A 13,818-nucleotide genomic window follows, 5' to 3' on the forward strand; every position below is an offset into this window, starting at 1 on the left:
AACAATATGTAATTATATGTGTTTTGCAGCGGTTCTCAACCTGTGGGTCGCGACCCCTGAAAATACATCTTGCATATCAGATATTTACATTACGATTCATAACAGTAGTAAAATTACAGTTATGAAGTAGCAACGAAAATAATTTTGTGGTTGGGGGTCACCACAACATGAGGAACTGTATTAAAGGGTCGCGGCATTAGGAAGGTTGAGAACCACTGGTAGGTGACCCCTGTGAAAGGGTCATTCGACCCCCAAAGCGGGCACGACCCACTGGTTGAGAACCGCTGCTGTAGAGTATTGGTTTTTTATACTCGTGATTGTGTGGGCTGACTTGGAGCTGCAGTTCCCCTGCCAAGCACCACTAGAGTATTATATAGCATATCGCTAACCTGGGAAAACATCACATTCAAAATTGGAAGTACAATTCTGCCTAATGTTTATCGCTTTTGCACCAAACTATTATAAGTCGGGGACCATCTGTATCTTATTTGAATTTGCTTCTGGCTTTTAATTCGAATACTTTTATTTTATGACTTGGTTATTGCCATAATGTTTGGGATTCATGTTTTGCTGTATTATTATTACTGTGGTGCAGATTCCAAGTTTAATCTTTTAATGTTTACTCTTTTGTGGGTCATGCTTAGGTAGATGACATTGCTCTTTGGTTATCTTGCTAAGTGGTGAAGCCAACTAAAAGACTGTGAAACTTCATTTGGAGACAGTATAATATGTATTTTTGTTCACTTCTGTGCTCTTATTTACGGTAGGGACACGTGGTGATTCCATGATACTCTTTTTTTAAAAAAATATATTTTATTGATTTTTTACAGAGAGGAAGGGAGAGGGATAGAGAGTTAGAAACATCGATGAGAGAGAACATCGATCAGCTGCCTCATGCACACTCCCCACTGGGGATGTGCCCGCAACCAAATGCCCTTGACCGGAATCGAACCTGGGACCCTTCAGTCCACAGGCCGATGCTCTATCCACTGAGCCAAACCGGTTAGGGCTCCATGATACTCTTGTGCAAACTTATGTTTTGTTAGAGAAAAGATTAGTCTCAGTTTAAGTAAACTATATTTTGCACCTCTTGCTTTGAACACTGAAGACCAATTTGAATATACCTTTGCTGAAATGTAGATGATTTCTTGTTAGGAATTTGAGTCTCAGAACTTTGGATTTTATTGGGAATTTTATTACTTAAAATTCATTTGGATTTTATTGCTTAAATTGGTATTATAATAGTTACTTTGGCTTTTTTGGTGGTTTTTTTTTCCCCCCTTCAAAGCACTTCTGAGCATTTTATGAACTTCCCTCCAAAGGTTATGAAGCTACCAGGAAACAGGCCCCCACCGAACACCCTTAATCTTCTCAGCTCTTCTGCTGAAGAATTTGGCCTTCACAATGACTGGCTGCTTTGGGAGCTTTTCCTTCCCCAGAACTTTGTAGTAACCCAATTGCACCACATCAATGATAGGAGCAGCTCCAATCTTGTTTTTGGCAGCATTTACCCATGTCTGCTCACTAACCAATGTACACAGTTTATCAAGGTTGACAGTTGGGCAGAAGCTCTGGTTCCTCTTTATGTGGTAATGCTTCATGCCGACTTTCCCAAAGTAACCTGGGTGATATTTGTCAAAAGTTGATCCTGTGATTATGCAAGCCACCAGGATTACTTCGGCTTCCCAGGAGCTTCCTGTGTCAATGCAGCCATAGCTGTGGCTCACATGGCCTGGAAGTTTCTGGGTCTTCCTCAGTCTGGATGGCATGCTGGTGTCCAAGATACAAGAAGGTTACTTTATTAAATGTATTGAATGAAGTGATTGTAAAAACAATTCTATGTGTGTGTGTTTTTTTTGTTTGTTTTTTTTAGAGCTCAGTTCCCCAAAAATTATAAAAGCAGGAAAACTCAAGACAAAGAAATCCAACAAGGTAGGTCTTTACACAAAGAAGTTCTTCAGTACTCTATATTAATTTTAAAAATCATTTTCTTATATTGTGAATTTTTCTTATAGTTGTATTATTCATGGTAATTTGAAGTTAATATACTACAGAATTGTAGCTTTTACACAAACTCCCTTCTATTAATCCTATTTATATACATTTAGTCAGTGTCATTAAATAGTGCTAGAGATCATAGGCCAAGGCCTTACTGTTTCAGTATTCTGATGTTTGGAAAACTTGGATTAATTTGGCAAATGCCTGCATATAAATTGAATGTAGGTGGTTTTTAAAATTGCTTTCACCTTTAGAAAATATTTTTTCTACTTAAAATTTCTAATTTGCAGACATAACACCTATTTATTACTTCTTAGGCTAGTGATTTCAGCGATATGGCGAATTGGCCAACACCAAGTGAATTAGTGAACACTGGAGTGAGTATTGTTTAAGGCTTTTTTTCTATATAGGGAAAAGGTTCTCACTTCAACATGCAGAATTTATTTTACTTCAAATTTAGAGAATTACATTAATAAAGAAGTGTTAAACTCAGCAGCTACCCTTTTCATAGTTTTGCCCATTTTCATATAATGTATCTAAAGCCCATTCATTTTATGTTTCAGAATTTATGCTGTTTGTTTTTTTCTGATTTATAATATTGCCAATGTGTTGAAGTGCTAACTATATATATGTACACATATGATAACTGTATGTCACTCATCAATAAGGTTCAATGAATGGAATTTCAAGAAATATATATTTTTTATTGATTTCAGAGGAAGGAAGAGAGAGAGATAGAAACATCAACGATAAGAGAGAATCATTGATCGGTTGCCTCCTGCACACCCCACACTGGGGATCGAGCCTGCATGTTGCCCTGACTGGGAATCAAACTGTGACCTCCTGGTTCATAGGTCTACACTCAACCACTGAGCTGTGCCAGTCGGGCTGGAATTTTAATGATGAAAGAAGCTCCGAAAGATGTTTCTAAGATATTGTATCAAGTGGGGTTTTATAGGATTAGCATATGTAGTTATACATGTTTTCATTTGACACTGTGCACTTTGCTGTTTGTAATTTGTGTGGTGTATAATTGTAGGTAGTATATATTAGTTTAAACAGCTTAATTGGTATGTGAATGACATAAATAAACTGCAAATATGTGTGTGATATTTGTAGTTCATTCTTATTGCTGAGTAGTAGTGTATAAGTGTAATGCTGTTTGTCCATTCACCTATTTGTGTTGATTGTACTTATTTTTTGGCTGTTAGAAATAAAGCTGTTATATTAACCTTTGTATGTCAAATTTTGCATCGGTATATGCATTCATGTTTCTTGGGTAGATACCTAGGAGTAGAATGGCTAGATTGTATGGTAGCTATTTGTTTAGCTTTTTCAGAAACTACTAAACTTTTTATTCCCACTCTCAGTGTAATGAGAATTCTAGTTATTCCACATACCACTAATACTCATTGTTCATTTTTTTTTAAAGAATTATAAATTTATTAGGTCATCTGGAAAACCAGGTGGGCTGAGCCCCAAAATGACACCAGCTGATCATTCTTAATTTTAGTCATTATAGTAGGTGTGTAGTGGTATCAAATTGTTGTTTCAATTTGCATTTCTCTAACTAAAGATGTCAAGCACCTTTTCATATACATTTGCCATTTAGTGTATCTTTTTAAAGAAGTAGCTGTTCAACTCTAGCTAATTTTTCAAAAATTGAGTTGTTTCTCATTATTGCATTTTGAGAGCTCATTATACAGGGCTGGGCAAAGGCAGGTTTACAGTTGTGAGTACACAGAACAGTTTATTATTATTTATTAAATATTTTTCCATGTGAACAACTGTAAATCTACTTTTGCCAAACCCTGTATATTTTGCATTCAAGTTCTTTATCAGATACTTAGGAAATATTTTCTCCCAATCTATGGCTTGACTTTTCTCTCAACATTGCCTTTTGAAAAGAAGTTTTTTTATATTTTAAAAATTGGCATTTGTTTTGCAATATTTAGGTAAGGCATATTACCACAGATTTTTGGGTATGTTAGTGAAAATGTTCTTGAAAATTATTTCATTCAGAAATACTTTTTGCAGTGTCAGAGTGTCATCAACCAAGGAAATAAGAAGCTACAAAATAAGAAAGAAAAAGAAGACAAAGTTGAAAAGAGAAATAACAGTGAGAGCAAAGAGACCCGGGAAACAAAACTAGATGGTCCTGGTGAAAATACCAGTGAGGATGAAGCTCAGTCAAATAATCAACGAAGGAAAGGTTTGTTCATTTATAACTTATATTTTATTGAGATATAATTGTATTAGTTTAAGGTATAGAACACAGTGATTTGATGTATGTATATAATGCAAAATGACTACCACAATGTTTAACATCCATGAATTCATAGTCATTTCTTTTCTTTTTTTAAAAAATTTGTTTTGTTCTTTAAAAAAAAATTTTAAATTTTAGAGAGAAAGGAAGAGGGACAGAGAGATAGAAACATCGATGGAAGAAACGAGAAACATAGACCAGTTGCCTCCTGCAGACTCCCTACTAGTGATCAAGATCACATCCTGGGCATGTGCCCTGACCAGGAATCAAACTAGTGACCTCTTGGTTCATGGGTTGACACTCAACCACTGAGCAGGCACAATTTATTTTCTTGAGATGAGATTTTTTTTAAGATCTATTCTCAGCAACTTCCCAATATATAATACAGTATTGTTAATTATCTTTGCTATGCTGTACATTGCACACTAGAACTTATATAGTAGTAAGTTTGTAGCTTTTGATCATCTTCACCCACTACTCCCATCCCCCAACTGTGTTTTTCCTTTGAGTTCAGTTTTTCTAGATTCCACATATAAATGAGATCAAACAATATTTATCTTTCGCACTTCTTTCTTTTTTTTTTTTTTACATGTATTTTATTGATTTTTTACAGAGAGGAAGAGAGAGGGATAGAGAGTTAGAAACATTGATGAGAGAGAAACATCCATCAGCTGCCTCCTGCACACCCCCTACTGGGGATGTGCCCGCAACCAAGGTACATGTCCTTGACCAGAATCGAACCTGGGACCCTTCAGTCCGCAGGCCGACGCTCTATCCACTGAGCCACACCAGTTAGGGCCGCACTTATTTCATAGCATAATGCCCTCTAGGTGTATCTGTGCTGTTGTAAATGATAGGATTTTCTTCTTACTATTCCATTCACTACATTCAGCACATTTTTGTTATCCATTTATCTGTCAGTGGACTGTGTTCCATGTCTTGGCTATTGTAAATTATGTGGCCCTGGTGAAAATGTCAGTGAGAATGAGGCTCAGTCAAGTAATTAGTGAAAGAGAGGTTAGTTTATCTATATGTTTAATTTAGTCTTACTTTCTGGAAGGAAGTTGTAGTAATGAAGAATTGTATTTAATCAATAGATTCCAGGTAGTCAGTCACCAATGAGTATTTTTGGATTTCTTCAGGATACCATCTGCAACTGGTAACTGATACGTTTTTGTAGCATTCATTTCTGAACTATTAGGCTTTCCTTTTTTTTTTTTTTGATACTTTTTTAAATGTGAGAATGAAATAAAGTTGGACTTAATAGAGATGAGTATAGATACATGATTGGAAAGTTGTGTAAAGTTAGTGTATTGATTTCAGTGAGGAAGGGAGAGAGAGAAACATCAGTGATGAGAGAGAATCATTTATCGGCTGCCTCCAGCACACCTCACACTGGGGATCCAGCCCACAACCCGGGCATTGAACCCTGACCTCCTAGTTCATAGGTCAATGCTCAACCAGTTAGCCATGCTGGCTGGGCTAACTGTTGTTTTTTAAATCTTCATTGCAACTGATCCCTGTCTTTCAGGGAATTCTGAGAAAATGTTTTTCTAAGAGAAAGGTGAGAACAATTTTGGTCAACTTTTTTTCCTCATACCGTGCCCTCATTATACTTTGAAGAAAAAAAAATGCTGTCTTTACATCCTTTTCCATATTTTCAGAACTTTTCATGTGTCTAGGGACACATTATGATTTAACTGCTTTGTAAAACCATATATTCATCAGTGTTCTGTGCCTAGGTAAAAATGTCTGCAGGGGCCTTTTGGCAGAAAAAAAATCTGTAAACTGTCAGAAGGTCATAGCTGAGGCAAGGTGAACTTTGGAGAGTGGCAGGAGATGCTATTGGAGAGGTAGGCATAGTCAACGTTATGGAGGGTTCAAGCTTAGAATTAACATTTTGAGTTCCGTGGGAAGATGTTGAAGCATTTTATTTTATTTTTTATTATTTTAAAAATATATTTTATTGCTTTTTTTTTTTTTACAGAGAGGAAGGGAGAGGGATAGAGAGTTAAAAATATCGATGAGAGAGAAACATCAATCAGCTGCCTCCCGCACACCTCCTACTGGGGATGTGCCCGCAACCAAGGTACATGCCCTTGACCGGAATCGAACCTGGGACCTTTCAGTCCGCAGGCTGATGCTGTATCTACTGAGCCAAACCGGTTAGGGCTGTTGAAGCATTTTAATTCATGGAGGTTATAAGGCATGATAGGGGACATTTCATAATGCAGTATTCAGCGAACTTCTTTAATAATGGAAGTAGCAATCTACATGTATTAAGCACTTGATTTTTATTTTAACGATTATCTAGTCCAGGGGTGGGCAAACTTTTTGACTCGAGGGCCACAATGGGTTCTTAACACTTGGAGTGCAGGAAACGAGTTAAGTCGGCTCGGTGAATTGCGCGTACTCCGCGGGAGCCGTCTTTAACTCGGTTCATATAGATTTGCGGTGGAGTGCGGGAAACGTGTAAACTCGGGCCGATTGTAACTGCGTATTACCAAATATTTGTTTGTAATCCACCCTTTTGGTGGATGGAACAAAACCAAAAGACAGAGCCATCTTATATTTTGGCGGGAAATTCACCCGCACTCCAAGTGTTAAACTGGACCGGAGGGCCGGAACAAAAGCATGGATGGAGTGTTTGTGTGAACTAATATAAATTCAAAGTAAACATCATTACATAAAAGGGGACGGTCTTTTTTTTTTAGTTTTATTCATTTCAAGCGGGCCGTAGTTTGCCCACAGCTGATCTAGTCCTTAGCTGCAGGGTAAGCATTAGGCTCACTTGGTACAATGAACCAAGGCTAATTGCTCAAAGGTGGTGCCAATAGGACAACCATGTGGTTATGAGAGAAAAATTTCCCTAGTTCTTAAAACTTTTTCATGCTTCTTAAACACATAGGTAGTCTTTTTGACTGTTATTTATAGAGTAGAGGCCTGGTGCATGAAATTTGTGCATGGCAGGGGGAGGTGTCCCTCCCTCAGCCTGGCCTGTGCCCTCTCGCAGTATGGAAGCCATCAGTCAGACATTCTTAGCACTGCCTTGGAGGCAGGAGAGGGGGATGTCTGACTAACAGCTTAGGCCCACTCCCCCCTACTGGGTGGTGGGCTAAGCCGGCTGTCAGAAATCCCTAGCGCTGCCTTGGAGGTGGGAAAGGCCCCCGCCACTGCTGCTGCACTTGCCAGCTATGAGCCCAGCTCAGGCCTTCTGGCTGAGCGGTGCACCCCCTGTGGGAGCACAGTGACCACCAGGGGGCAGCTCCTGCGTTGAGTGTCTGCCCCCCTGGTGGTCAGTGTGCATCATAGCGACCAGTCGTTCCACTGTTCGATCGATTTGCATTTTATTATATGCAAAATATAATAAAAGGGTGGCAGACCTGTCATCCTCCTCTAAGATTTGTTTTCCTTGTTAATTGCTTCAATTAAAACTATCAGCCAACACTAAAATCTGGGTGTTTATAGTTAGAATGATTCATATACTCAAGCCATGAATTGACTTTCTGAGAGCATACATTTTTAAAAAATGTTCTATGATTTCAGTGAGAGAGATAGCAACGTCAGTGATGAGAGAGAATCATTGATCAGTTGCCTCCTGCACAGTCCCTACTAGGGATGAAGCCCACAACTGGGACATGCGCCCTTACTGGGAATCCAACAGTGACCTCCTGGTTCATAGATTGACCCTCAACCATGGAGCCACACCAGCCAGGCACACATCTTCATCTTTAAACAAAAGGCTTGGTTATGCTCAAGAATCTCTTGATAGAATTTAGTCTAAAGAGTTTTCAGATTATTTCCTATTCTTTACTCATGTCTCCATATGTTGTAGGTTTTATAGGAATTCAGTATTGTAGTAGCACAATAATATTCCCTTTCCTTTAATTACCTTAATAGTGTTTCCATTGCTCATGAGTCTTTGTTTGGTCAAAAAATTATATATATTGGACAGAAGAGTGAACACTTTGAAACCTTGACTGTGGAATCCACGAATAGGCCATCTTTTTTTTTTTAAGATACAAAGAACCTTTTTTTAAGGATGGAAATGATTATTTGAAAATTTAAACAGCTAGATTATACAAGAAATTGCTTGAAAATTCTCGTCTTCAAAGAGTTGGATTCCATTATACAGGCTTTGTTCTTTCTTTAGACCTCTAACTTCAGACTGAAGTTGAGCAGAAATACAGCTTACACTTTCCTTCAAAATCATTCTTGGGCCCCAGAGAAGGTGCTGGACCTTTGAGTGGACAAACAAAGCAGGTTACTGTTAACAGTACCTTTTAACTCTGGAGATTTTTCAGTAGTATACAGGGCCCAGCTGCTCCACTTCCACCTCTTCCCATGAGTTCAACCCTGGGCATATCATTGGCAATCATTTAGATAGATGAATAGATCATCATCAGGACAACCTGTAATCACCCTGCGAGGCAGCTGAATCCCTCAGGACTGATGAGATGCTAGGGACAGAAAAAGGAGGCATTACATATACCCAATAACAGCCACAAATAGGCCATCTTGAGAATTACATTATCTTTTTGTCAACAAGAAAGTTAAATTCCTTATTTCTCTTAAAGAAGTAAGGAAAATGGCCCTAGCTGGTTTTGCTCAGTGGATAGAGTGTCGGCCTAGGAACGGAAGAGTCCCGGGTTTGATTCTGGTCAAGGGCACATGCCTGGGTTGCCATCTTGATCCCCTGTGGGGTGTGCAGGAGGCAGCGAATTGATGATTCTCATCATTGATGTTTCTATCTCTCTGCCTTCCTCTCTGAAATCAGTAAAAACACATGTTAAAAAAAATAAGGAAAAATGTGAGTAGTACCTTTAACAAGATTTGTCAAATGCTGTTAGATACCTGTTACACTTAATTTTGAAAAACCTTTTTCATTAGTATTAATGCTGAATAAATCAATAATCAATATTTTATCCATATTTTAGTGATTTCAAACTAAAAGTTTTTTGAATCACTATCCAAGCTTTCAAATGTGTACATTATAATGTCCTATCAGGTATACCACATTCTCAAATCTAAGAATCAAGTATTAGATAGGAGTAGTGTGTACATGTACTATTTTTGAACACTTTATCCGTTAGTATTAAACAGAAAAGTGAGCATTTCACTTAAAAGCAAAAGAATTCCAGTGATTCTTCATCACTGAATTTTCATTTGATTTTTAGAAATATTCACAGAAAATACTTTATTTAAAGAGCTGTGTGAGAAGAAAATTATTTCGGTATTAAAGAGATAAATCCCTTTAAGAACAAATTAAGTCTCATTTAATTAAAATATAGTCTTTTAATATTTTTTCTTTTTTAAATATATTTTTATTGATTTCAGAGAGGAAGGGAGAGAAACATCAATGATGAGAGAGAATAATTGATGGGCTGCCTCCTGCACATCCCCTGTAAGTTCTCTCTTTTTTGCTCAAATCTTTCCCCACTCCCCCACCCTCAATTTCGTACCCACCCACCAGAGCTGTCTCTATTTTGCTTGTTAGTTTGGTTTGTTCATTAAATTTCACATGAGTGAAATCATATGGCACTTGTCTTTCTCTGACTGGCTTATTTCACTTACCTAGCACAATGTTCTTCAGGTCTATCATGCAAAGGGTAAAATTTCCTTTCTTTTTTACTGCAGTGTAAATGTACCACAGGTTTTTTGTTTGTTTGTTTTTTTTTTTAAATATATTTTATTGATTTTTTACAGAGAGGAAGGGAGAGGGATAGAGAGTTAGAAACATCAATGAGAGAGAAACATTGATCAGCTGCCTCCTGCACACTCCTTACTGGGAATATGCCCACAACCAAGGTACATGCCCTTGACCGGAATTGAACCTGGGACCCTTCAGTCCGCAGGCCGACGCTCTATCCACTGAGCCAAACCAGTCAGGGCCCACAGGTTTTTTTATCCACTCATCTGCTGATGGACAATTGGGCTTCTTCCAAATCTTGGCTATCCTCCTATGTAATAAAAGGCTAATATGCAAATTGACCTAACGGCTGAACGACTGGTTACTATGATGTGCGCTGACCACCAGGGGACAGGCACTCAACACAGGAGCTGCCCCCTGGTGGTCAGTGCGCTCCCACAGGGGGAGTGCCGCTCAACCAGAATCCCTGAGCTGGGCTTTCGGCTGTTAAGTGCACCAGCAGTAGTGGGAGCCTCTCACGCCTCTGCAGCAGTGCTAAGGATGTCCGACTGCTGACTTAGGCCTGCTCCCCTGGACTGTGAGAGGGCACAGGCCAGGCTAAGGGACTCCCCCCCCCCCTGCCAAGTGCACATATTTCGTGCACAGGGCCTCTAGTTGAAAATGATGCAATGAACATAGGGATACATATATTTCTTTGAATTAGTGTTTTTGGGTTTTTCGGATATATTCCCAGAAGAGGAATCTCTGGGTCATAAGACAGTTCTAACTTAATTATTTGAAGTAACTGCTTTCCTCAGTGGCTGCACCAATCTGCATTTCTTTCAGTAATGCACTAGGGTTCCCTTTCTCCACATCCTTGCCAGCACTTGTTCGTTGATTTATTGATGATAGCCATTTTGACAGGTGTGAGGTGATATCTCGAGACCTTTCAAAATCAGTTTTATTAAAAATTGTGTTGTCATTAAATTATTTTATTTTCTTTTCTTCTAGCTAATAAGCACAAGTGGGTACCACTCCACTTAGATGATGTAAGACCAGATAGTCAAGAAAGACCAGGATCCCGGAACTGCTCAAGATGTCAACCTGAAACAAATAAATCATCACATAACAATAGGAGAAATGATACACGAAGTAAGATACACTCTTAGGAAAAAAATGACTAAGACACTATGTCTTACTGCTTCTTATTATTAGTTTTTTGCTCATTATTTTAATTACCATGAATAGTATAAACTATTTGAGAGTAAGTTGCAGGCATTGTTCCTCTTTTTTTTTTTTAATACTTACCCAAGGATATTTTTTCCATTGAATTTTTAGAGAGAGAGGAAAGAGGGGGCGGGGAAAGAGAGAGAGAGAGAGAGAGAGAGAGAGAGAGACAGAGAGAAAGGAAGAGAGAAACATTGATGTGAGAGAGACACACCGATTGGTTGCCTCCTGCATATCAGGACATGGGACAAAACTGCAGCCTAGGTAAGTGCCCTTGTCTGGGAATTGAACCTGAGACCCTTCAGTTTGAGGGCCACCACTCTAACCGCTGAGCCAAACTAGTCACGGCCAGGCATTGTTTCTCTTTAACTCTAAATACCCTCAGAATATATGTTGTAAAAACAGTAATAACAATGTGACTGTCCACAGGTAGTTTTCCTCCTCTCTTTTCTAGGATCTAATCTAGATCACACATTGCTTTTAACTGTCTTTTATCTTTAATGTCTATTAGTTTGGCATAGTTCTTTTTCTTTTGTCTCTCATAACATTGATTTTTTTTTTTTTCTGAAGACTGCAGGACAGATATACCTCACTTTGGATTTTCTGGTGTTACTTTATGATCAGATTGGCTTATGAATTTTTGGCAGGAATACTGCAAAAGTTAATGGTTTTCTTCTCCAAGCATCACAAGGAGCTGCACATGATCTTAGTTTATCATCTTACTGGTGATTCTTTGAGCACTCAAGTTGATGTACTCAAGGCTTTAATATATTTTTATTGATTTCAGAAAGGAAAAGAGAGGGAGAGAGAGATAGAAATATCAATGATGAGAGAGAATCATTGGTTGGCTGCCTCCTGCATGCCCCCTACCAGAGTTGGGGCCTGCAACCCGGGCATATGCCCTGACCGGGAATTGAACAGTGACCTCCTGGTTCTTAGGTTGATGCTCAACCACTGAACCATGCCGGCTCGGCAGGCTTTTTTAATTTATAGATATTCTTTTCTCCTTTGTAATTAGTGTTATTTGTGGGGCAAGACTTTGAGATGTGGAAATCTAAGACTTTTCACATGCAGTTTAGTTTTCATTGATGAGTCTTACCTGATTCAGTTATTACCACAACATTTGCAAATGTTCGTTTTTTTTCTTGCTGCATTATTCCTTTTATATTTATTAGTTGACATTCCACCATAAACAACTTCCCATTATTATCAGAATGGACTTATGGACTCTTTAAAAAAAATTTTCAGTGAGTTATGATCCATGGCCATGATTATTTAATTTGATACTCAAATTGTCTCACATTTTTTTTCTTTTATTAAATCTTTATTGTTCAGATTATTACATTTGTTCCTCTTTTTTCCCCCCCATAACTCCCCTCCTTCCAGCTCCCACCCCACCCTCCGCCCTCACTCCCCACCCACTGTGTTCATGCATAGGTGCACGATTTTTGTCCAGTCTCTTCCCGCATCTCCCACACCCCTTTCCCCCCCAAGAATAGTCAGTCCATTCCCTTTCTATGTCCCTGATTCTATTATAATCACCAGTTCATTCTGTACATCAGGTTATTTATTCACTTGATTCTTAGATTCACTTGTTGATAGATGCATATTTGTTGTTCATAATTTGTATCTTTACCTTTTTCTTCTTCTTCCTCTTCTTAAAGGATACCTTTCAGCATTTCATATAATACTGGTTTGGTGGTGATGAACTCCTTTAGCTTTTCCTTATCTGTGAAGCTCTTTATCTGACCTTCAATTCTGAATGATAGCTTTGCTGGATAAAGTAGTCTTGGTTGTAGGTTCTTGGTATTCATCACTTTGAATATTTCTTGCCACTCCCTTCTGGCCTGCAAAGTTTCTGTTGAGAAATCAGCTGACAGTCGTATGGGTATTCCCTTGTAGGTAACTGAGTTTCTTTCTCTTGCTGCTTTTAAGATTCTCTCTTTGTCTTTTGCTCTTGGCATTTTAATGATGATGTGTCTTGGTGTGGTCCTCTTTGGATTCCTTTTGTTTGGGGTTCTCTGCGCTTCCTGGACTTGTAAGTCTATTTCTTTCACCAGGTAGGGGAAGTTTTCTGTCATTATTTCTTCAAATAGGTTTTCAATATCTTGCTCTCTCTCATCTTCTGGCATCCCTATAATTCGGATGTTGGTACGCTTGAAGCTGTCCCAGAGGCTCCTTACACTATCTTCGTATTTTTGGATTCTTTTTTCATTTTGCTTTTCCGGTTGGGTGTTTCTCGCTTCTTCGCATTTCAAATCTTTGACTTGATTCTTGCGCTCCTCTGGTTTGCTGTTGGGAGTCTGTATAATATTCTTTATTTCAGTCAGTGTATGCTTACTTTCTAGATGGTCCTTTATCACACCATCGAGGGTCTCATTAGATTTCCTGTACAACTCATCAAGTTTATCGACAGACTCTAGAAGCCTCTTGAGAGACCTCAAAAGTGTGGTTCTGAACTTAATATCCTCCCTTGATAGTTTTGTCCTGTTTCTTTGTCTCCGCATTTTTTATTCTTTCTTGGCACACCCCCTAGTGGTCTTTGTGCACAGTCTTGTTGTAGTTAAGCCTTGATTGTTGTAGTTAATACTAGAGGGATTTGACCTCCAGGCCAACTGGCTGTGATAATCAGCTGTGTCTGCAGTGGAAGAACTTGTGTCCTCTAGGGATGTGCTAATCTAGCCTTTGCCTGAGGCTA

General features: G+C 38.6%; 2 protein-coding genes across 20 annotated transcripts in view; one reads left to right on the plus strand and one right to left on the minus strand.

Moving 5' to 3' along the window:
• Positions 1 to 952: 952 nt before the first annotated feature.
• Positions 953 to 13,818, plus strand: part of LARP1B (La ribonucleoprotein domain family member 1B) — an 87,417-nt gene continuing 74,551 nt past the window's right edge. For 2 of the 19 annotated variants that reach the window (XM_023754244.1, XM_023754250.1), the window contains exons 1-4: positions 974 to 1,932; positions 2,316 to 2,375; positions 4,036 to 4,210; positions 10,905 to 11,045. In XM_023754244.1, the coding sequence (XP_023610012.1) occupies positions 1,840 to 1,932; positions 2,316 to 2,375; positions 4,036 to 4,210; positions 10,905 to 11,045 (469 nt within the window). In that variant the 5' untranslated portion in view covers positions 974 to 1,839. Of the gene's footprint in view, positions 1,933 to 2,315; positions 2,376 to 4,035; positions 4,211 to 10,904; positions 11,046 to 13,818 lie in introns of all 19 variants that reach the window. The other 17 variants (XR_002829419.1, XR_002829422.1, XR_002829421.1 and 14 more) reach the window with 14 other exon arrangements.
• On the minus strand, positions 1,332 to 1,769 carry LOC102439581 (60S ribosomal protein L27a-like). Its single transcript, XM_014457243.1, has one exon. The coding sequence runs from the start codon at positions 1,767 to 1,769 to the stop codon at positions 1,332 to 1,334; it is 438 nt and encodes a 145-aa protein (XP_014312729.1).

Source organism: Myotis lucifugus, unplaced genomic scaffold, assembly GCF_000147115.1.
Source record: "Myotis lucifugus unplaced genomic scaffold, Myoluc2.0 scaffold_1, whole genome shotgun sequence".
NCBI classification, from domain to species: Eukaryota; Metazoa; Chordata; class Mammalia; order Chiroptera; family Vespertilionidae; genus Myotis; species Myotis lucifugus.